The sequence below is a fragment of the Andrographis paniculata genome, unplaced genomic scaffold (assembly GCF_009805555.1).
Source record: "Andrographis paniculata isolate CXL003 unplaced genomic scaffold, ASM980555v1 Contig5END, whole genome shotgun sequence".
Lineage (NCBI taxonomy): Eukaryota > Viridiplantae > Streptophyta > Magnoliopsida > Lamiales > Acanthaceae > Andrographis > Andrographis paniculata.
This window is the reverse complement of record NW_026137595.1, coordinates 931332-954715: the sequence shown is the minus strand read 5'-3', so window position 1 is coordinate 954715 and position 23384 is coordinate 931332. Positions and strand designations below refer to the sequence as shown.

The 23384-nt window shown below is 33.8% G+C and overlaps 4 protein-coding genes and 1 long non-coding RNA gene across 8 annotated transcripts; 3 read left to right on the top strand and 2 right to left on the bottom strand.

Moving 5' to 3' along the window:
• The first annotated feature begins 329 nt into the window (after positions 1–329).
• LOC127259175 (serine/threonine-protein kinase STY13-like) lies at positions 330–3269 on the top strand. Of its 2 annotated transcripts, XR_007840448.1 has the most exons (7): positions 330–651; positions 1203–1324; positions 1433–1641; positions 1713–1887; positions 1963–2097; positions 2197–2465; positions 3147–3269. XR_007840448.1 is itself a non-coding variant. In XM_051286329.1 (6 exons), the coding sequence occupies exons 1-6, from the start codon at positions 330–332 to the stop codon at positions 2404–2406; spliced, it is 1173 nt and encodes a 390-aa protein (XP_051142286.1). In that variant the 3' UTR covers positions 2407–2618. The 2 variants fall into 2 exon arrangements, 1 of the variants encoding a protein (XP_051142286.1); XM_051286329.1 differs by lacking the exon at positions 3147–3269 and having other exon boundaries at positions 2197–2618.
• LOC127259083 (CST complex subunit STN1) lies at positions 3183–3668 on the top strand. Its single transcript, XM_051286231.1, has one exon. The coding sequence runs from the start codon at positions 3183–3185 to the stop codon at positions 3666–3668; it is 486 nt and encodes a 161-aa protein (XP_051142188.1).
• A 3848-nt stretch (positions 3669–7516) lies between these two features.
• On the top strand, positions 7517–12190 carry LOC127259174 (type I inositol polyphosphate 5-phosphatase 4). 3 transcript variants are annotated; one of them, XM_051286327.1, is made up of 11 exons: positions 7517–7808; positions 8603–8712; positions 8887–8980; positions 9448–9519; positions 9718–9799; positions 9882–9986; positions 10081–10899; positions 11015–11123; positions 11217–11365; positions 11454–11746; positions 11850–12190. In XM_051286327.1, exons 2-10 carry the CDS (start codon positions 8683–8685, stop codon positions 11680–11682), a joined length of 1689 nt encoding a protein of 562 aa, XP_051142284.1. In that variant the 5' UTR covers positions 7517–7808; positions 8603–8682; the 3' UTR covers positions 11683–11746; positions 11850–12190. The 3 variants fall into 3 exon arrangements, with proteins under 3 accessions (XP_051142284.1, XP_051142285.1, XP_051142283.1); XM_051286328.1 differs by lacking the exon at positions 7517–7808 and adding an exon at positions 7813–7915; XM_051286326.1 differs by lacking the exon at positions 7517–7808 and adding an exon at positions 8119–8443.
• A 3300-nt stretch (positions 12191–15490) lies between these two features.
• On the bottom strand, positions 15491–16773 carry LOC127259183 (uncharacterized). Its single transcript, XR_007840449.1, has 3 exons — positions 16689–16773; positions 16303–16375; positions 15491–15578 (listed from the first exon to the last, which is right to left on the bottom strand). It is a non-coding gene; the product is annotated as an uncharacterized LOC127259183 (long non-coding RNA).
• Positions 16774–17819: 1046 nt separating this feature from the next.
• On the bottom strand, positions 17820–19445 carry LOC127258998 (FCS-Like Zinc finger 16-like). The gene is made up of 2 exons (XM_051286109.1): positions 19119–19445; positions 17820–18244 (listed from the first exon to the last, which is right to left on the bottom strand). Exons 1-2 carry the CDS (start codon positions 19364–19366, stop codon positions 18109–18111), a joined length of 384 nt encoding a protein of 127 aa, XP_051142066.1. The 5' UTR covers positions 19367–19445; the 3' UTR covers positions 17820–18108.
• Positions 19446–23384: the final 3939 nt, after the last annotated feature.

Genomic DNA, 23384 nt, shown 5'->3' with positions numbered 1-23384 from the left:
TTATCCTCTCTCTCTCTCTCTTTCTCTCTGCACACACATGCACATATATTGGCATTTCATTATTCCCTGTCGAGGATTTAACTTTTTCTTCCTGCATCTCTGGCACCTTATTTATTTTCTAGGCTCCACTCTTCACTATTAAACTCTGCCCTAACTTTCTCATCTTTGCAGAGCTGTTGTTCTATGTTTATGCTTATTTGCTCTCTCTTTCTTGCTTTTCTTGAAAGGCTTCTTTAATATTTGGAAATGGCTGGATAGGGTTTGTGCTTTCGATTTCATCATTTGGGTTTTATTACTTTGAGTTTGCTATTTCATCTGTGCCCACAAGGATGGATTTCAAGAAAGTGAATGGGGAAAAGGGCTTGGAGAAATTCGAAGATTCAGCCATGGGGAAGGGAGTGAAGGATGTGAGCAGTTTGGGTGAGAATGGGGAGAGCACTGTGTTCTTGAGAGCTGATATGATCGATTTCAAGACATGGGATGTGCAGATGGATAAGCATTTGACTCGAGCTTGGTCAAAGGACACTGAATCCCATGAAATGGCAGAAGAATGGGAGATCGACTTGTCTAAGCTCGATATAAAAAATGTCATAGCTCACGGGACTCATGGCACTGTCTATAAAGGCATTTACGATGGCCAAGAAGTTGCAGGTCAGATCATTCATTCTTTTTATCGTTATCCTCAGATCCTACATAGTATTCATAGAAATTCTCACTTGTCTGTCTATTTTCTGCTAATACCATTGCCATTGGATTGAAATCACATATATTATTATGGATTTCCTGATTTTTGTGTTTTACACAATGCTTATGAACTGATCACAATTGTTTAGTTGGATTTACCCCTATGTTTTGGGGTAATTCTGGTGCAATTGGATGCTTATTTTGGTGTTCTTGTGTTTGTCGTTTTGGCGGATTTAAAAAATAGTAAAATGCTTGTATTTGATTGATATTTTGACATAATAAGATATTGATTGGATGTTTTTGGAAGAAGTTTGCCCAAAGCTCCAAAAAAGTCCGTATAAACAGAGCCAGTTTTGGAGTTTTTGAAAATAAAAACATAAAAAAATTAGTATATGATATGATGTTAATATAGAACATGTATGTGCCAAAACTTCTAAAATATCTGTGTAACCAGAATATATAGCTTATATGCTTTTGCTTAACTATGGTATCTGATAACTGCGACTTTCCGTACATAGTGAAGGTATTGGACTGGGGAGAAGATGGTGACGCCACAGCGGCGGAGAGCGCTGCTCTTCGGACGTCTTTTAAACAAGAAGTTGCCGTCTGGCATAAGCTCGACCATCCCAATGTTGCCAAGGTAAAGTTTGATTGACAGTAGTTGTTGAATTTAGGATCCAAAATTATGGGATGATAAAAGTTGTGTCTTTGTACAATGATTTGATGCACTCGACTCTTTTCTTCGAAGTTCGTCGGAGCTTCAATGGGTACATCGGCGCTTAAGATACCTTCGGAAGGTGTTCTGTCTAGCAGCTGCAATTCACTCCCGTCCGCAGCGTGTTGCGTTGTCGTCGAACACATTCCGGGCGGGACGCTCAAGAAGTTCTTGATCAAGAATTGCCAGAAAAAGCTGCCCTTCAAAGTTGTTGTTCAGCTCGCCTTGGATCTTGCTCGAGGGTAAGAAAGACATCAATCTATTGTTTTTATTGTTGTTCGGATTGCTTTAAGCTGATGTAATAATTCTGCAGCTTGAGCTACCTTCATTCGAAGAAAATCGTCCATCGCGACGTCAAGACTGAGAACATGCTGCTCGATGCTAACCGAACTCTCAAAATTGCCGATTTCGGCGTCGCTCGAATCGAAGCTCAGAATCCGAGGGACATGACGGGGAACACCGGGACTTTAGGTTACATGGCGCCGGAGGTATGGCACAATATCTCGACCACGTTACACGTCGATACATTTTCGACGAAACTAATTACGGACTTAAAACTTTAGGTTCTCGACGGCAAGCCTTACAATCGGAAATGCGACGTGTACAGTTTCGGGATCTGCCTGTGGGAAATTTACTGCTGCGACATGCCGTATCCCGATCTCAGCTTCGCCGAGGTTTCTGCCGCCGTCGTTCAACAGGTCGATCTTCGACGACGCCGCATATAATTACGAATAAATAATCGTACCGTTTCATATCGCGCATATATGTGTATCACAATTTTTTATCTCTACTAGCAGAATTTGCGGCCGGACATTCCGAGATGCTGCCCGGGCGCGCTTGCCGGAATAATGCGCAAGTGCTGGGATGCAAGGCCGGAAAGTCGGCCGGAGATGGACGAGGTCGTGAGGCTGCTGGAAGCTGTGGATACCAGCAAGGGTGGCGGAATGATACCGAACGATCGGGCCGGCGGGTGTTTTTGTTTTGGCTCTGCTGGCCGTGGACCGTGACGTTGGCGGCGGCGTTGTTGATTTATCCGTCCCCAATGGATCGCCGGTGGATGTTCACTGTAAGTAGGCAATGTGGCTTCTTTGTTTTGAGTCTAGGAGGCTCACTTAAGATTAAATGTGTGGTAAGATTTATAGGAAGTGGGAAAATGTTGTTTGTATACACACATGCATACATATCGGCTTCTTAATAAAAATATGTTTTGTATACCCTAGTTTATATTTGTATGTGTGTTGTATTAATATATTTATTAAGCTAAAATTAATAGTAGCACAATGTATTATGTTTATATTATATTAATTTAAATTATGTATTATTTATCTATATATAATTTGTTGTCACTTGTCTGTACTATATTGAATATTATAATTAGCATAGTAACATATGCTTTTAAGTTTCATTTGTATTGAATTTTATAATTTTTCATGGGATTCGTTGCCCAATTTATTGATTAGACAATAGTCTCAAGAAGTGTGTTCTTTTATTATATTTTTACTATTCATAAAAAAAAAATTAAAAAAAATCTTCAAAAATATTAATTAATATTAATATATTTATTTTCTATATTAATTATACTAAATATTTTATATTCAAAATATTATATAAACACTGGCCCTACGTCACACGTTTCATCAACTGTCCTGGATTCAATACCTTATAGTATTATTTTGGGCCTGGGCCCATATAAAGTGCAGCCCAATTGATAAGGATATTTATATGTCTGTTTGTGTGGGGAAAACAGATGTTTCCCGCCAAATTACTTTTTTGGATGATCAACATGGATGCTCTCTGCAACGTTCACGTCAAGCTGTTGGCTTGCGATTTGGTGGCGCTTTCTCCCAACGCGGCGGAACAGTCGGCGGTCTCTCGCGTAGGATGGACGCCCTGCCGTGCGGAGTCAGTCGGAGTAGTTGTGCTGCGGGATCTGAAGCCTGGGAAATTTCTGAGATTTGTCGTCGACGATGGTACAGGTTGCGTTCCTTGCGTTCTCTGGCTGAATCAACTCACTTCTCCCTACTTCCTGAAGCGCAATCCGTCGGGCGTTCGATTGGCGGCTGAAGTGTCGCGGAAGATGGCTTCGCAAGTACAGTTGGGGGTCGTTGCGAGGGTGCGGGGTAGAGTTACTGGTTACAGAGGGAAGGTTCAGATCACTGTTTCTGATGTTGTTCTGGAGGGTGATCCTAATGCGCAGGTTTTGCATTGGTTGGATTGTATTAGGTTGGGTAGGAAATGTTACGGCAAGCTTTGCCGGAAAGGTGTTTGATGATTTGACAATAAGAATTACTTGTTTATTTCATTTAAGCATGTTTTGCACTTGAACTTCGATCACCTGTAATTAGATGTAAATTGATGAGTTATTATTATTATTATTATTATTATTATTATTATTATTATTATTATTATTATTATTATTATTATTATTATTATTATTTTGTGGTTTGGCAAATCTATGATTATTTACGACTTGGAAGTTCAATGGAGCTTTGAAGAGGATGTAGTGATGATGATTTCTGAGCAAATTGAGGATGATGATGCTCATTGATTCAAGAACAATCTTGGAGGAGCTATTGGATTGGGTAGGTTACCTTGTAATGTATGAAGTGGTTTGGTTTTGAGTAACTCTTGGAATATATATGGCTATGATCAAATGTTTGCCCCACATTGAAGATGCTATCACTGATTTGATAATAGCTCCAACTATCTTCACTGCTTAATTTTGGTATTGTTGTCATTTTCAGGTGGTCTCTTCATGAATTACTTTGGTACATTGACAGATTGTTGAGCCCTTGGGGTTGAATTTTGAAATCCTAGGAGACTAGGGGATTTGTGCTTTTCTCCGCATGAACAGGTTTGGCCATTTCATTAGTTGTTTTGCTTGGTTGGCCTTTTCTGATGTTTTATTTGAATATGTTAAGCATTTGGGAAACAGATTGGATGATGAATACAGATATGGATGTAACCCCTTTTCCAATGTAGGATTAAATAATAATCAGCTGTGCAGAAATGTTTGGTTTTTGTAATTTTCTTGAATAAAAACAATGGTGAAAAAATTTCCTGGAAACATCCTACACACAGTCACACATGGATCTATAAGCATAAAAATGAAGAGGCTTGTGCTGCCATGTGATGGAACCAAATTATTATGGTAGGTGAAGCCATTTCTTGAGGAACATGCATTGAAGCACATTCTTGAATAGGCTTCCATCAAATGCTATTATTTTAATGCTCCCTCAAGTTATTTTTCACTTTCATATTTGATTAATACACTGGATCAGTTTTGATGGCTACAAAGGAACCTGAGAATCATTTCTACAGGTTTTATTAAAGCATAATTAATACCCATCTCTTTCAATATATTTATATTCAGATAAGCTAAGATAATTCGAATAGAAATTGGATGGCTTTTACAAGTTGAGGAGTGGTGGGGTGGAGAAATGGAAAACAAGAAAATTGACAGGGTAAGGATCTGAATTGATGTGTGGTGAAGGCTATGGAAAAGGAAAGGCAAGAAAGACAGTGACAAGATCTTTGGCCAGTAGCCCAATCAAAATGATTTCGATAAATATATGACACACGCCCAATATGTGTATAGTTGTTCCACAAGTTAAAACTGTGGTGAAAGTTTCTACTTCGCTTTTACACAATTTGGTGAAAAGCTTCACATCATACTCAAACAAACTAGTCTATTTTTTTTTTTCACTTCTCCCTGTGATTCAATGTATATGAAGTATTTATTAAATTTGTTGGAGGGTAGATGCATGCCATAGTACCATTATTTATTATTATTTTTCTGTACTCAGAAGTCAATGCATAGACATATGAATCTTACATCTTGAGATCTAATGAGAATGAAAAGAAAATTATTGAGTGATTAGGATTATGCATAGTATTGATTACTTCTTTTACTGCCAATCTGGATCTTATTGTCCCCACGGTCGGCCCAGGTTTTTATATTAGTGTTTTTTCTTTTTCTTTTTATTACTATTATTATTATTTTTTAACTGTTTCATGTCTGCAAATCAGATTCCAGTTGGCAAGATGTTTGAGGGACATGATCTATCCTAACTTTCAACAAAGAAATCAGCAGGTCTGGTCAAGATTTGTTCTTTGGAAATTGTTGCAATATATTCATGATTTCTACTTTGAAGATTGGCAATAGACGGCCCAAACCTGAATTAAACTAATTATTACATGATATAATCATTTGTATCCACAAGATTAGATGAGGAAGTGTGTAGGCTACACTTACACGTGTAACTTCCCACTGATGGTTAGATTGTGCACATTCGTACCTAAATCATAACCTGAGAGAAATGATGAGAAACTCAGACAAAAAGAAAGGAAAGGGCACAAGCTGTGATGGTTTTCAGAGGCAATGGCAAGCTGTAAAAAAGGATAAATCATCTCAAGGGGAGAGAGATTCCTTTCCTCAGAGTACAGATTTATTTACACACCATGCTTTGACTATCCAAAGTTTAATGTTGTCTCTCCTTTTGTGGTACTAAAGTTTTATATTTGAGTTAAGGAAACATAGGAAGCTAGTTACCATTTATACCCTTCATTCATATGATCAATACTTGTACTGAAAACTAATGATGTTTAATTTTGCAGAGACAGTTAACTCAGTGACTGATCCTCTCTATTGGTTTGGTTTTATCAGGTTTCTTTTCTGCTAGGAAAAAAAAAAAGTTGGAATGGATATATGGAATAATTGAATCATTGTCAAGTTGCAAGAACTGTGGCTTGGCATCATAATTCAAGGCAAATGGGCCATGATTCAAAAGTGGCACTTACCTGGAAGGAGATAAGGTTCATGTCATGTAAATTGATGAAAAATAATAAATTCATTCTAGACTATATATAGTGTGGTACCCTCTGTGATTCCATTTACTTGATATAGCCTTTCTTTGATTTTATTTTCAAGAAATAGTTAAATTTATATGGTAGCTTATGTGACTTTATACTATTGCAATTAATGAGTTGGTCACAGTAGTAATCATCTACACTAAGTGATTTGAAGAAATGCCCAAGTGTGACATTTGTGAATTTTCTTTTAATGGAAGTAGATTTCCTACTCGTGATCAAATGTGTTAGTGCTTGATTTGGTGGCTTGTATACATAGGCATATGGACAATGGATGTCGATTTCCATTTGTCTCACCTCCCAGAATTATGTAATAAAATATAACACCAGTATATATATGGTGGACAAAGTTGAATGCTGACATAACCATAAGTTGAGAAGCTTCAACAAAGATTGATGGATGTGTCATTAGGGGATGAATTGGGGAGTCACTTTCTAGGATTAAATAAAACTAGTTTTTGCTAAGCCAACTTGGATTGAATAGCCCATCAATCTTGATGTAGATTAGTCCTAGGTATGAATAAACTAATGCACAAAACTTGGTTCTTGAAACTGTGAAAACATGAGGGACTTAGGCGGTAGGGAGTAGGGACCAGCACAGTCTCCCACATGTAGCATGTGGAATTTAAGATTAGTCAATTGTAATTTCTATGCCTAGAGGACATAATCCAAGAAGTTACTTTGTTCTAAGTGAGTGATAATTATTATTAAATTATTCACTTGGAGATGGAGATTGTGTGGACCCAAACCATGGCCCTCTTCAATTCCCTGCCCTGAACTAGAAGATCCCCTCCCATTTGAATTGTAAATGTAAGTGTGCTTTTTTGGAAAGGAGGATTCTTCAAGCACAAAAAAGAAAGTTGCATTAACCCATGACTAAGTTTAGTGTTTAGTTCTTCAGATGGAATAATGCCCAACATACTTCCTCAAAATAGGACTTTGTTGCCATTGAGTCTCAGGACACTAGTTTCGTTTGACCCAAAAGAACCCCTAATTTCCTTTACATATAGACATTCTGCTCTAACTCTAAACATTTGGACCCCCCTAAAAGGGTTTTAGTAAGCTCCCCAATATTCAGGAATTCTAAAATTTGTGAACCCAAAAATCTACATTGGAGAAATGCCCCATTTTTTCCAATGTTAAAAAACTCTTCTCTCTATCTTGCCAAGACCCAATAAAGCTATGGCAAGATCAATCATTATTAAAGTGGGTGTGTGTGATTTCTGCATACATAAATTCCCTTTGAACATTCTACAAATCCTCTTAACATCTCCCTAACCCCAAAATCATTTTTAGCAATGGGTGTAGTTAAGAAAAGCTCTCAAAACTGGCATACAACAAATGCCCAACACCCTCTTCTTCTTCCTGTTCAATAATACTATATATACATATGTATGTATGTATACTTCATGGTGATTAGTTTGCGGATCAAATTCAATTTCAAACCTTTCACCAGCTGACCGCGGGCAGTCTTGAAATAGCAGGGGCAGGTGTGGGGAGGGACAGGGCAAGAAAGAGGTGCTCCTGTAGAAGAGAGTGGGTAAGCAGTTTGTACAATGGCAATCTGCCATAGGAACCCTTAATTTGGGCCAGGGCCCCTTGGTTTTGAGTCGACTTAAAAACACCTCGAGAATTACACTGGTGGTTGTAAGTTGCTGTTGATGTTTTTTGTTTTTATTTTTTTTCTGTTTTAGTTGGTGCTCTTTTTCAATTTTTACTCATTTATATTTATCCCAACTCTGCACTTTATTCTCTTCAAAATTCGATGACACTTTGCTCTGTACTCAGAACGAGGTTTTTGAGAAGAGAAACACCCCCACCCACCCCACCCCACCCCCATTTCTGAGAAGGCTATCAATATCCATTTATCTATCTCTCGACATTGTCTTGCATACCCTTTTGTTCTGCATTGTCTCGTTTCTACATTCGGAATCTGAGTCTATTGTTATTTTTGCTTCCCTTTTCTTGACCCTCTTTGTCTCTTGCGCACTGCTCCCATAACATTAGTAGTACAAAGGAGAAATCTTTTTTCTTCTTACTAGGATTCTTGGAAATTTCTGTCTTTGAATCAACATGCCTAGAAAACGGGGTTTTCTTCGTTCTCTCCGTTCTGCTCTCTTCAATTCTTAGGGAACCGACTTCTGTGTCTGATTTCACCTCATTGGCCAAATCATCGTATTCTCTCTTTCTCTCTCTATCTCTATCTCTATCTCTGTCTCTCTCTTTGTCTCTGTCTCTGTCTCTCTCTTTTCTTTTCTTTTTCCCAATGTTTTTTTATTTTACCAGCATCAGCTATTGATCTTCTTCTTCTTCTTGTTCTTGAATTTGTTGCAGGAAAGAGAAGAAAGCTTTGATCTTGAGCTGATTCCGGAAGAAGGCCCAGGAAGTTTGTTCATATATGAAGTGGTGAAACAATGAGAGATGGGAACTCAAAGAAAAGCAAGGTTTGTTTTTTGTCAGTTTCTGTTCGATTAAAATAAATGAAGAAAAAAAAAAAAACTAAAAATCAGTGCATTGATGTGCTTTTATTGATCCCACCATTCCTTCTCTGCAATGCCACATTCAAGATTCTTCTTCTTCCTCTTCATCTAATTCTTATGTTCTTTTCTTGAATGAAGAAATTTTCATGGCCAAAGACACTCGTCAAGAAATGGCTCAACATCAAGAGCAAAACTGAGGATTTCCACGCCGACGATGACATCACTTATGAAGGTAATATTAATAATAATAATAATAATATTTATTATAATAATCTCTTCTAGTAATGATGTCAAATATAAATTCACCATCACAAAACCCCCAAATCAAAAATTGGAATCTCAAGTACTCCTCCTCACTGCCAAAGTTTTTTTAAGATTGAAAGGGATTTTGGGGGGGTTACAGAACTTTGGCGTTTTTCTCTGTTTGTCTTTGCACAGAAACATTTGGTTTGCAGAGTTTCTGATGTGTATATATATATACACACACACATACATATAATGTTGGATGGATCTTCTTCAGTATTGTTCGTGTCTCAGTGAAATTAGTACATCATTTTGATTTTTTTTCCCTTTCATTTGTTTATCTTAGTTCGTAAGGAAATTTGGGATCTTTTTTTGTACTCACACATGTGGGTCATGAGCTGCTACAGTTTATAATGACCACACCTTTAAAAAGACTTTAACTTGTTGCTTTTTCAGGTGTTGATGAGCAATGGAGGAGCAATTTTACAGAGAGGGATGAAGCATGCACCATCAAGAAAAGTAGAACAGGTTTCAAATTTCAGACACTCGAATTTTGTTTTTAAAGTTTTTGGACCACATAGATAGATAGATAGATAGATAGTAGTACATTGTATTTGTATCATCCATTGCTGCTGAATATGTATGAACAAAGGTTTTTTGGGGGGATTGTTGTTTTGGATATTTGGTGATTGGAATTCTTTTTGTTTTGGTTCAATTGGTTGCTAGAAAAACGATTCCCGGATCGCCCGTGGCGAAGCAAGATCGATATCGATGCTGCTACTCAAGTCACCGATGTTCATAACTACAAGTACGTATTAAAATCGATCTTTTTTGTGTGTTGATACAACAGATTCTTGTTGCATTTGTTGATGATTTTGTTTTTGGGTTAGGATTTTTGTGGCAACTTGGAATGTGGCTGGGAAATCGCCCCCGACTCATTTGAATCTCGACGATTGGCTACACACTTCGCCCCCTGCCGACATCTATGTCCTCGGGTGAGTTAAATTACCAAATGCATCTATTTCATTTCCCTTGTCGTTGTATCGTAATGATTGTTGGCTATAATGTATTTTTGTTTGTCGTTTTAAGGTTTCAAGAAATAGTCCCTTTAAATGCCGGCAATGTGCTCGGGACAGAAGACAACGGCCCGGCCCGGAAATGGCTGGCGCTTATCCGGAAGACGCTCAACAGCTTGCCCGGGAGCAGCGCAAGCTGTCGCACGCCGTCGCCAATCCCCGACCCAATCGTCGAGCTGGATGATGACTTCGAAGGATCAAATAGAGAGAACACCTCTTCGTCTTTCATCCACCACCGTCGATCTTTCCAGTCATTGAGCCGTAGCATGAGAATGACCGATCACGACATGTCGCTGCCGCAGCCTAGACTCGACCGCCGGTACAGCGTCTGCGACAGGGCAATCTACGGCCATCGACCCAGCGACTGCTACGACCCATATTTCAGGTGGGATGGCTCCTCCGACGAGGAAAACGGAATGAACGAATCCCCTTGTGCACAGCATTGCTCGCCTGTTTCTTACCCGGAGGATCGGGACAGGTATCCGGGGCAGTCGAGGTACTGTCTGGTGGCGAGCAAGCAGATGGTCGGGATCTTTCTAACGATATGGATTCGACGCGATCTAAGAGACGCTGTCCGAAATCTTAAGGTGTCGTGTGTCGGGAGAGGATTGATGGGCTATCTCGGAAACAAGGGATCGATTTCGATCAGCATGTCTTTGCACCAGACGAGCTTCTGCTTCATATGTAGCCATTTGACGTCGGGGGAGAAGGACGGCGACGAGCTGCGACGGAACGCCGACGTCCTTGAAATTCTACGGAAGACGAGGTTCCCGCACGTGCACGGCGTCGGGCAGCAGCACGAGAACTCCCCACAAACCATCCTCGACCACGAGTGAGTTCCTTCTCGGTATTCCTTTAACATAGCTCGATTATCTTTCTTCGTTCCCGACTAATCTATCTATCTATCTATATATACGTATGTATATATATATCTTGTCTGGTTCCAGTCGGATCATATGGCTCGGAGACTTGAACTACAGGATCGCGCTGTCTTACAGATGCGCGAAGGCTCTAGTCGAGATGCGCAACTGGCGAGCATTGTTAGAAAACGACCAGGTAAGCGCTTGTCTTCAATCAAAACCATCCTTAAACTTGTCGAGCACTTGTGCATTCGACTTTCCTTACAGTCGGGTTTTCTTGTAAAAACAGCTGAGAATCGAGCAGAGGCACGGGAGGGTCTTCATCGGGTGGAACGAGGGCAGAATATACTTCCCGCCTACGTACAAGTATTCGAATAATTCAGACAGGTACGCCGGCGAGAACATGCATCCTAAGGAGAAACGAAGAACACCGGCATGGTAATAATCTCGCCTTCCTTCCCGACAAGTTCTTTTTTCGTCTCATTCTCTTTACTCAAATAAAATCATTACTCTCGACCGGTTATAGGTGCGATCGGATATTATGGTACGGCCGTGGCCTCCAGCAGCTGTCGTATGTTCGCGGGGAGTCGAGATTCTCAGATCACAGACCGGTGTATAGCGTGTTCTTAGCTGAAGTCGAGTCCATCAACCGTAGTCGAATCAAGAAAAGCACAAGCTATTCCAGCTCGCGGATTGAAGTCGAAGAGTTGCTACCGTATACGCAGGGGTATGTCGGGCAATTCCATTTCTACTGACGAACGAAGATCCTCGCCGGAAATCACCCGACTTCTTAATCCTACGCCGGAGCGTAAACTAAAGGTTCGACTATATCAATTACGTCGCAAATTCCATCTAAAGGTTCATTCATATAATTGACTTAGTACACAAACTCTGAAGTGCTAAAATAGTATCTTCATTGCAGGTATTGACTCCGAACGAACGCCATTTTTTGTCATTGATTCAGTAGGAGCTGTGAATCGATCGGATAGTCAGAACATTGACCGGAGACGATGATGAAGATGACTTCTAGATGCAGGTGACTTAATTTTAATTTTAATTTTTAGGATTGCAAGAATTTTTTTGGAGGGGATAATAAAAACTGACCCAGAGAGAGATTCTGTTGCAAAATTGACAAATTAGAGATGTAGATGAGGAGAAAAGGAAAGTGTATATGTATCTATGTGTAGTATGTAAGTATTTATGAATGAATGATCTCAAGAACATTTCTTGATGATGTAAAGATCAAAAACTGTAAATGGTGAATGGGGGTGTGTTTGATTTGTTTTTTTTTAAAACATAAATCTATACTATTCAATGCTTACCATAATATTGTGTTAAATTAATATAATTATATAAATATATGTATATAATATTTTTAATAAATATTCATACAAATTTAATTTTAAAATATATATATATTGAGTGAATACATACATATGTTTCTCAAAAATACTATTTAACATATATATATATATATATCAACAATTATACATTAAATACAAGCAAACAATTCAAATACATAAAACCCTCTTAACACTACTATAATTTTTTATACTAACAACAAAACTACTTCTATATAGAATAAACAAACACAATTATAAGGTTTGTTTGATTTTAATTTGAAATTGAAGTGATTGTTTTTTAATTTTGAATTAAACAATATTTTAATATAATATTCGAAATATATATATATATATGTATGTTTTGATTTAAAACCATATAAAATAATAGTAACAAAAAAAATAAATTTGAAATAAAGAAACAAATACATAATGTTCATTACTTCATAGACAAATAATCATACGTATGTGTGTGTGACATGTGGCGGTGTAAGGGGTCGCTGAGACGGGGCCCCTACGGCGGCGGGCCGCCGTTCCGTGAGGGTTGACTAATTAATTAATTGATTAAATTTTCATAGCTACAAGCCTACAAGGCTTTCCGTACCACATAACTTGCAGTTGCTGCCAACTAGTTTTGATTTTGTCTTTTTTTTTTTTTTTTTTTTTTATGATTAATAATCTTTTTGCATGATTTTAGTTTTGATTAATAAAGTCTGTTCTGTTGTGGTGTGGAAGAGAGGCAATTTGTAAGAAAATGTGGAGACATGTTTTGATGTTGTGGAGAATCCCCACAAAGGCTGTAGTGATTAGTGATGTGACTTGTGCATGGGGAATTACCATTTCTTTTACAACTCACTCATACTGCTTCTTCAAAAATAATTAATAATCTATTTAAGGTCGATATAGAATTTTATAAAGTAAAAATTTTATTGAAAAATAATAAAAATAAATATATAATTGAAGATATTTTTAAAAATATTGACAGTTGTAATACATAAATATTGAAGGAAAGGTAAAATTTAAGTGCTCAAATTTTGATTTTGCCAGTGAGTTAAATTTAAAAATAATATTTTCTCCGTCCGTCTCTAAAGACACGTTTGTCATTTGCATCATTGTACTTAACATTAAAAATATCTTTATAATTGTATAATTTTTTTTTGTATAAACGTCCTTCTGTTAGTATTATAAGACACTGAAGAAGTATTTTTGCAATGACCCTTAGAACCGTAGTAATATTTTATTGAATAATAAAAGTATTTAAAATTATGTTGATATTTGTCTTTGTTAATAAAAAAATATACTCCCTCCGTCCAAGAAGAACCGTTTTATTGGGAATTGACACGGGAATTAACGAATAATAGTATTTAATGGAAAGTAGTATAAAATATAATGTAAAAGACTAAAATATCCTTACTTTTTTAAGAATTTTTAAAAGTAAGTTAGAGTAATAATTATGGGTAGTTTAGAAAAGTACGAATAATTTTGTTATAAAGTGAGGACCACGATTACTAAATAAAGAAACAAGACAATTGTTTTGGAACGGATGAAAATAGGAAAACAAGACAACCCTTTTGGGACGGAAGGAGTATATTGGATAAAACATACAAATATAACAATAATATATATATATCGAATTAGAATGGAATTTGTATAACATAATTTAATTCAAACTAATACATTTATACAGTGTCTTCGTCCCATAACTAAATATTCATTTGTTTTTTGCATGTAAGTTTAGAAATATTAGTATTATATTGAGATATAGTAGGAATAAAGTAGAAATGACTAAAATAACTCTATTTGTAGGTGTGATACAAATGATATTTGTGTAATATATTATAAATTATAAAGGAATTTGTAATGTTAGGTAGATAGTACTGAAAAAAAATAAAAATTAATACTTTATTATGGGACATACTAAAATAAAAAAATAATACTTTATTATAAAAAAGAGGGAAGAAGTATTTAAAATCATAACTAATGAATATTGAATTTGATTTATTTTTAATTTTTTCCAAACAAAAAAGCAGAGTGAGATCTGACCTAAGGTGTAGTAGTACATATAACATATTTTTATTTAAATATTTTTAATTTGGTGCAATGAATACGAGAGTAGTCAGGGCTGTACCTGTAAAAGGCCTGCCATCAACAGGCCTTCGGTTTTATCTCTTTATTTATTTTTGGGTGTGAATTCAATGAAATATAAAAATAACAACATGAACAGTGTTTTATTTAGGTAACAAATTGTAGTATTTATTTTTTATAAAAATATTTTAATTTCAATTTAACCAAAAGAAGAGAGGCAGGGGATCCTAGTGGAAGATATCATACATGTTAGTACTAAAACCTTTATCCCGATGACCCAAATAACAATAATAATTATAAGTCTCCTAATAAATGATTTGGTTGTGTAAGGATTGGAATTGTGACAAGGTTATGGGTAAAAATTTGTTACCCAACCATATATTTCTTACCTTCATCACATTTTTACTTTTTTAGGGCAATTTTTTTTTCTTTTACTAAAACAATAAAATAAATTTAAATTTAAATGACCAAAAAAAAAAAAAAAATGAATCACACTGAGTATTAGTAACTTTATTAAAATTTTAATTTTACCCTCATGAAAAAAAAACAAAAAAAAGTTACTATTGGCTTTTCACCGACACGTGTCATGCATCTAATGGTCAATAGAAATATCTCGCTATAAATTCATAGTATCATAATCAACGGTCAGTTTTCAATCTCTCTTCACCACGTGAGGTGGTCATTGATTTCTACTCCATTTATATTTTCCATCACAATTTGCAATTTTTAATTTTTTTTTTTTCTTTTACCATTATCCATCAAACTAAGGCAGCTAAGCATATAATAATCAATTAATCCCATCAAATAATCAAAGCATATATCACTAAAATAAATTCAATCAAAGCATTTAAAATGGGACTAAAAAATTAAAAATTAAAAATAAAAATAAATGAAAGTGAATGAGAGAATGTACCTTGAAGGTGTGTTGATGGGCCAATGATGATATAAAGAAGACGCCATCCCAAAAATTGCAGCTTGTAGGCAGTAAATAGGAGACAGTGAATTCAGATACAAAAATGGCAAAAAGTTTGGTAGCAAAATTCAGGGCATCTAAAGTTAAAGAAGCAATAAATAATGAAAAAGAGTGCAGGCAGCAGAATTAATAAGAAGGATGATGATGTCACATTTGATAATATTACCTGGTAAGAAGACTCCCAGTCTTAATCAAAAACTGGCCTTTGCTTGTTAAACATCCCTGTCAGATATAAACACTGCCAATCTCTGCTCTGCAAAATCCATCCACACAGTTTTATATCAATTTGGTTACATGATGTTGATACTCATTCTGCTGCTACACTCAAACAGTACACACACACATATACATACACACACATATATATATAGATATAGATATAGATTTAGATTTAGATATTATAAAATGTCAATGGAGCAGTAAGTTAATTTGAGTGACTAATTAGGCTGCAAGATATGAGCAGAGGGGCAATCAGTATTTACCTAAATTCCTATTGAGGAAAATCCAACATTAAATTCTACTAATGGTGAGACCCAGAATGTAAGACAAGAATCTGTTTTGTTTTTTGTTTCCTTCAAATACTAGTAGTGCTTCAATAGAAAGTTAAGAGAAAGGGATATGCCAACTTTTGCCCTACCATGATGATGTATGTATGTGTATGCAAATAAGTAGTAGAATAGGATGAGGATGTGGGGTGGGTGGTGTAGGCATGACTCCCACAAGGTAGAATCTGACTTGTTGACACTATCATAATGGCCTCATTGGGTAAAATAAGATGTTGTAGATTAGCTTTTCAAGATTCAACCAGCAAGCATGAACTTTATATGAACTCAGTCAAATATCTTCTGGCAAGTTTGCCCCTCACAATTTTTTTTAAAGATGGGCTCTAAGTATATTAGCTTCAGATGAGCCCAAGAAAATTTAAAAATAAAAAATAAAAAATAAAAAAAATAAAAGATGGATAGAAAGATTGCTACCTGGAGCTGTCTGCTATAAACTATACATTGTTGTTTAGTCATCACAAGAAAATGCCACATGTGACTGAAAAACCTGCAATTTACAGAGACATCCATCTAAGTTTTTCATGAATGAAAGGCACACTGGAAATTATGAATTTAATTTGATTATGTTGCATCTCAAGTTACAGGAGAATTAAAAGTCTTGGAAGCAAGAATTTTTCACATTTGTCAAACTAAATAAATAAAATAAGCTCAATGCTCATTGTAATGAGCTTAATTATTGCAGTATCTGAAGGAATCGAAAAGAGAGTGAACTGAATTCAGATACAGTTTAAGATAAGCTTAAAAGTCTTTTGGGATGGATGAACATAAGAACATAATAGTAAGAAGGTCTAACAAGGTACCTGCTAGCATGGCATGGGCTCTGTGGCGACATTTAGGCCTCGAATAATGGCAGCAGTCACTTGTTCGGCAAAAGTTGCGGGCCACCTGAATGCACACAACAGGTTTAGGATGTTAGGCAGAAAGGGATTGAAGTGAAGAATGAGAAAAGGTACAAAAGAGTTATAGAGAAACATAAGCTGAATAATTATAGGCAATAATTGGGACAAGCTATGCCATCTCTTCGTACCCTTTATCCATGTGATATCCAACTTTAAAAGAGACGAGCAAATTGTAAAGAAAGATTTACTAAAAACACAAAACTATACTGAAATTATCCCCTTCAAATATGTCAACATTAGATTTCCAATCATCTGCCAAGCTATATGATCAAATATAAGTGGAGACAATGAGCACAAGAAATCCTGTTTCGAAAACACTGCCATACTTGTACAAAATGGAAGTTAAATGTTTAACAGAAAACGCCAATCTGAATTGGCTAACAAGACAAACCTGACATTATAAAAGTAGAATGATAAACGGATGAGAAAATTAAGCACAAAATTTTTTAAGGGGAAAAACAGATATTGAAATACAGTAATAAGAATGCAAATAAAGGCTACAATTATTAGAAGTAAACCAATTACACTGTCACAATGCTAGGTAAAAATACAATAATAATCCTTACAGTAGAAGATGTTACTTTTAAACGTCAGTTGATGAACAGCAAGCTTGGGAGGCAACTCGGAAAAGATTCGAGGGCACTGGGCATCAAATATATTACCTAAGAGACGATAATTTACAGAAAAATGTTCTGGGAACATTAGGTTCAGATTGAACTGCTAATAGATATCATTCACTGTACAGTATGCGGAAAAATAAAACACAAACCAAAAGGAAATAGAGCAAGGTTAGAATGAATCAACAAATATATCAAAGCCAGATTCTTAAAGTAAGTGCAATCGGTAGAGCTCATTTGGCACAAACTTGAAAATTAGCAAAACACATATGAAGTTCACAAATAATCACAAGAATTCAAAGACTCGCTGCACTAATTAATTAATCGTAAAATAAATTCTAGCACACTACTTTCAGAAAAGAGTACATGCTTCATCTTGCTGAAAATGGTAAGTAAGAAGATGCCGTTGAATGTAAATCAAACCACAAAAATACTAGAACGTCATTCCATTCATGCACAATATCACAGGATCTATCCAACTTCAGATTCCTAGCTGAATCAAAGTAGGAACCACCTTAATGCTTCAATACATGCTAAACAGAGAAGCAGCTATATAAATACACATTATATCAATACTTAACAGGTAATATTCCTATACTGTGCATAAGTGCAAGCTGATCGCTCAAAAATTGACAGCATTGCACATATTTCGGCATTTAGGTATGGGGAACTATACATATGTATCCCACTGCAATTTAAACAGCCTACTGATCCTTCACATTGTGAAACCCCTTCCCTGGAGGGCACTTTCCCTTCGAAATATTTGGTTGTTTCTCCGCAGAGTGATCTAGTGAAATCTGAAAATCACGGCATTCAGGGGAGCAGAAGGCACATAGATTGCTGCATCAAATAGGATATCCAACAATAAGTGACCAATGGATAAGAAATATGTCATGGAAATTCATTTGTGGTAATAAAACAATCTTTGAATGATGGCACAGCTAATCTCCTTAACATAACATATAAAAATTTTCCCAAGTAGTGCAAGAACAATATACAGACAGCTAACAAGCTTTTACACTCACCTATTTCCAGAAGACAGCTATATTTGTAACTATTTAAAATCCATTTTCCATATAAAACATAACAATCAACAACTAGTTTTGCATAAAATAACATCAACATAAAAATACAAAACACAAACAAAAGCACAGAACACACCCAAAATTAGATAAATCAGAAGACTTGATAAAAGGCAATATATATATTGAAATAAATACATACATTTTTAACATTTAAAATAATTAATAAAATTAACCATAATAATACGGAAGAAAACATATACCAAGTCCATTAAGCATACGTTGGCTGAAACAGAGGGGGGAAATATTGAATAAGAATTCAGCCTGAACACGATTTCAATATGCTTCCAAGGATATTGAATTCGATGATTTAAGCAAGGATGAATAATAATAATAATAATAATAATAATAATAAAGTAAACAATATATAAAATTCAATCATTGATAATATAAACAAATACAAAAAAAAAAAAAAAAGCATACTAAACCATATTCACATGTAAAACATTACTGAACCAAAACAACTACTTACTACACCCAAGTTCAACTAGTTAAACATAGAGAAAATGCTAAATCACAAATAATCAACAAAAACCTCCACCAAACACGTGAAAACATAACAGAAATCCACGTTGATTAAAAGATAAAATTGAAATTAAAAGAAACCGGAATCAATAAAGGCTGGTGTCTACCTATACATAAAAACTTCAGAATTCTGCGCAATCCGCTTCTTACAGTAATGGCACCGCTCCAGAAACTCCCCAATTTTCGTCTGATCACATCCTCCCACACTCACCACAGAAGCGACGTCCAAAATACTCGGCCGCGACGGCTCCGCAGCGGCGTCCGTCCGCATAATCTTCATCGGACAGACGGCGTAGGTCGGAGACAAAACCGGACGGCTAGAAGAGTTCTCAGGACGGCTCCTCTTCACCGGCATTCTGAACAAATCGGAGTTGAGGCTGCTGCTAGGGTTCCCCGTCGGCGGTGGTGTCGAGTGCCTGAATGAAATAGGCGATGAATGTGAGCTCAGAGAGTAAGGGGGGGTTTATATATATACGCCACTGTGGGACCCGCGCAAGGGAACTTGTTTCTTAAAATAGTGAGGCAGCGTTGCTTCACTTCTGCACAAAATGACAAAATAATCATACGCTCGTCTAACGGTCCAATTAAATTTCGCTACGTACATTCATTTAACCGAACACTATTTCTAAATTGACATTTAAGGTTCGTTCGGTCGTGGTTTTAAATTGAATTAAAATTAGATATTTATTTAAATATATTTAAATGTAATATTTTCAAAATAAAATATATTTTTTATTGAAAATTATATGAGTAAATAATTGTAATTTTATATTGAAATTCCAATTACACAAAATCTTAATAATGTATTTTTTTTATTAAACATTTGTAAATAAAGTGGCAAAATATCGCCGTTTGATATTTGTTCCCTGTGGGCGTGTGAAGAGGTTTTGTAATTTTTTTCAATAAAAAAAATTGAAATGTAATTAATAATTATTGGGTAAATTATATAACACATCCTTGTGTTTTATTAAAAATATATAAAATACCCTGAGTTTTATTTATTACGTGAAACCTCTTGTGTTAATAGAAAGTTTGTATCAAACATTCTCCTTGTTCAAAACTGATGTTTGATTTGAAATAAAGACCTAAATTACGTAATTTTTATATAAATAAAAAATAAAAAATATTTTAAATAATTTTTTGAATAAAATAAATAGATAAATAATTTATCAATCATTTATTTTTATAATTTTATAAAAATCAGACAACGATTTGTCTAAAAAAAACTATAAAATGAAGGATTAATAAATTATTATTTATTAATGCAAAAAAAATTATTTAAGATATTTTGCGCTTTTCATTTGTATAAAACTTCGTAATTTAGATATTTATTTATAACTAAATATCAGTTTTGGACAAGAATGGTGTTTCATGCAAATTTTACATTAACACAAGGGGGTTCACGCAATAAATAAAATACAAAGTATTTTGTGCATTTTTACTAAAACATATGAGGTATTATATAATTTACCCATAATTATTTGATATAATATATTTTTTTAAAAAAAAAATATTAATGAATAGTATTAAAGTTTTAAAAAATATTTATGTAAACAAATTTATAAGGGTGTGTTTGTTTGCGGGTTTTAATTTTTGAGTTTGAATTTGAATAGTTATTTGATTTATATAAATAGAGATTGATACGATATTTTTAATGTAAAACAAATTTATAGTATAATATTAAAAAAAGTAATTATTTGTTGTTATCATATAAATATTACATTAAAATAATAATTAAATTTCAAAGAAAAAACAAACAAATTCTAAAATTTTAAACATTTTTGTTGTGAAACAATGAAAATTGTAAAAATATACTTCTTTCACTACTCTGTATTTTTAATAAATATATCTTTTATATTAGGTATGAAAATTATAATATTAATATAAAAAATAATATTTTAAATTGAATTATTAATTTTTTTTAAGTACATAAATATATATATATATTGTATTTTTTAAATAATATTTAATTTTATTGTCTGATCAAAACCATTGTATTTTTGTTAATTTAATAATTATGTATCTTATATATATATATATATATATATATATATTTAGGGAATGTATAACTGAATGAGCACACTAGTGTATAATTTATACGGATTCGATCGGTGCGGAGTTATATACATTGAATGTTGTAATTCCGACATATTCTATGAGTAAAATAATACTCCCCCCGTCCACAAACTAATGTCCTATTTTTCTATTTGAGACGTTCAAGAATTATTGTCCTATGTTTTTTTTTAAACACAAATTTTACATTTATTTCTACTTTATCCCAATATAATACTAATATTTTTAAAACTCAGCGCAAAAAGCAAATTGATATATAGATATAAAATGGAGGGAGTATAAGTTTGTGTCAAATAACGAATATAAGTTTGTGTCATCACAATATAAGTGTTTATATATTAGTTTCAATAAAATATATATATATATACTCCCTCCGGCTGGAAGGTTGGTGTTTGTTTTTTATACGTAAATTTTTTAATATTAGTATTATATTGGATTGTAGTAAAAAAGACAAAGATACCCCTATTAGTATGGTGTAATATAAAATTAATGACATTTGTGTAATATATTGTAAGTTGAAAGGATATTTATTATGTTAAATATGTAGTACAATTACTAAATTAGGAAATGATAATCTTGTTTTGGAACGGATGAAAATGAAAAATTGTAATATTTCAATAGAACAAATGGAATATTTTATTTCATAAAATTACTATCTCACAAACTCTGAAACATAAACACAAGTTCAAACCAAACACACCTTTATTATTGCAATCGACATATGTATAAAAATAACTCATATTTATACCCAAACCGTCCGTGCCATTCAATACTCGTTCTACCAAAATAATTATTGCATCCACAATACAATCAAACAAAAGTTTCATAAAAAAACGTCTTTGTCGTAAACTTGTAACTGTAAAATTATAAGTTCAAATTTTCAACATACATTTCACACTTGATCTAAACATCTATATACATCAACAAAATTTTTCTTTCTTACATGTTTTATTATTATTATTATTAATTTTTTAATTTTGGCAGAACTAAACACAATTGAGATAATAAATTTTTATTTAAAAATAACATACTAAGATAAATGTAACGGACATATAAGAAAATTCAAATGGTGGGTATGTTTGTTTTGTGAGATGATTTGAATGGATATTTTCTGATATGATGTACTCCCTCTGTCATTCACATTTACGTTCACTTTCCTTTTTGAATTGTAAGCGAAAAATATTATCATTTCTTTTTTAAGTAAAAAATTATTTCACTTTTGTGCTGTTTTTATTATAAAATGAAAAATTAATAATTATTACTCACTTTTATTAAAGTTTGTGCCCGGTCAAATGAGCACATATTTGCATGACCACGGAGGGAGTACGATGAATTATATAGAAAATATAAAAGTAATGGATGTAACTGACATACTAATAGTTTTGAGAAAATATGTGTTTTCTTTTTTGTTAAAAAAACACACGTCTTTCTTTGTGTATTTGATTTTTGCATTTGAATTTTTGAATTATACAAATTTGAATTTGAATAAAAAACTATAATTATTTAATTTGATACTTAAAATAATAATAATAATAATACTAATACTAAATTTATAAAAAATAGGCTCGCCCAAGCGAACCATGATATAATTTGAATCGGGCCAAACTCTTACTCAGGCGAAACCCTCCCAAAGACAAAAGCAGCACTAGCCCGGCCGCTATATTTATGGACCGACCTGGCCTAAATGAACACCTTGAATCTTTGATTATAATGGAACTAATAATAGTAAGTCCTAAATCAAACGATAATAGTAAAAATCCTAAATCCGTGAGACATTTTTGGGTTGATTTGGGAAATTTGATTCAAATTTGGAATAAATTTGAAGTTTTTTTTGATGGTTTTGAAAACTTATGTTGTTTTGATTCAGCAAATTTTGTTCAAATTTTAAAATTTTAATGAATAATAATTTAACATGCAATGGTTAATTTGATGTAAATTTATAATTTAATAAAAAATAAATAAATTAAATAAAAAAATACGGAGTAATAACGTAAATATTTTGATATATTATTAATAATTAGTTACTATTTAATATTAGTATTATTTTTATAAATATATAATAATTTTTAATTTTGTTATTATTATTATAAAATATTCACTTCATCAATTTACAAATTATATAAATGTTCAATTATAAAATTATTTTTTATTTTTATAATTATGAATCTTATTTTTTTCTACAATTATTTGTATTTTACTATTATATTTATTTTTATATAAAAAAATTAAAAAATAAAGACAATATTAAGGTTAACAAATTACTACGATGATCAGACTGCTCATTGGAACTAAACGACGAC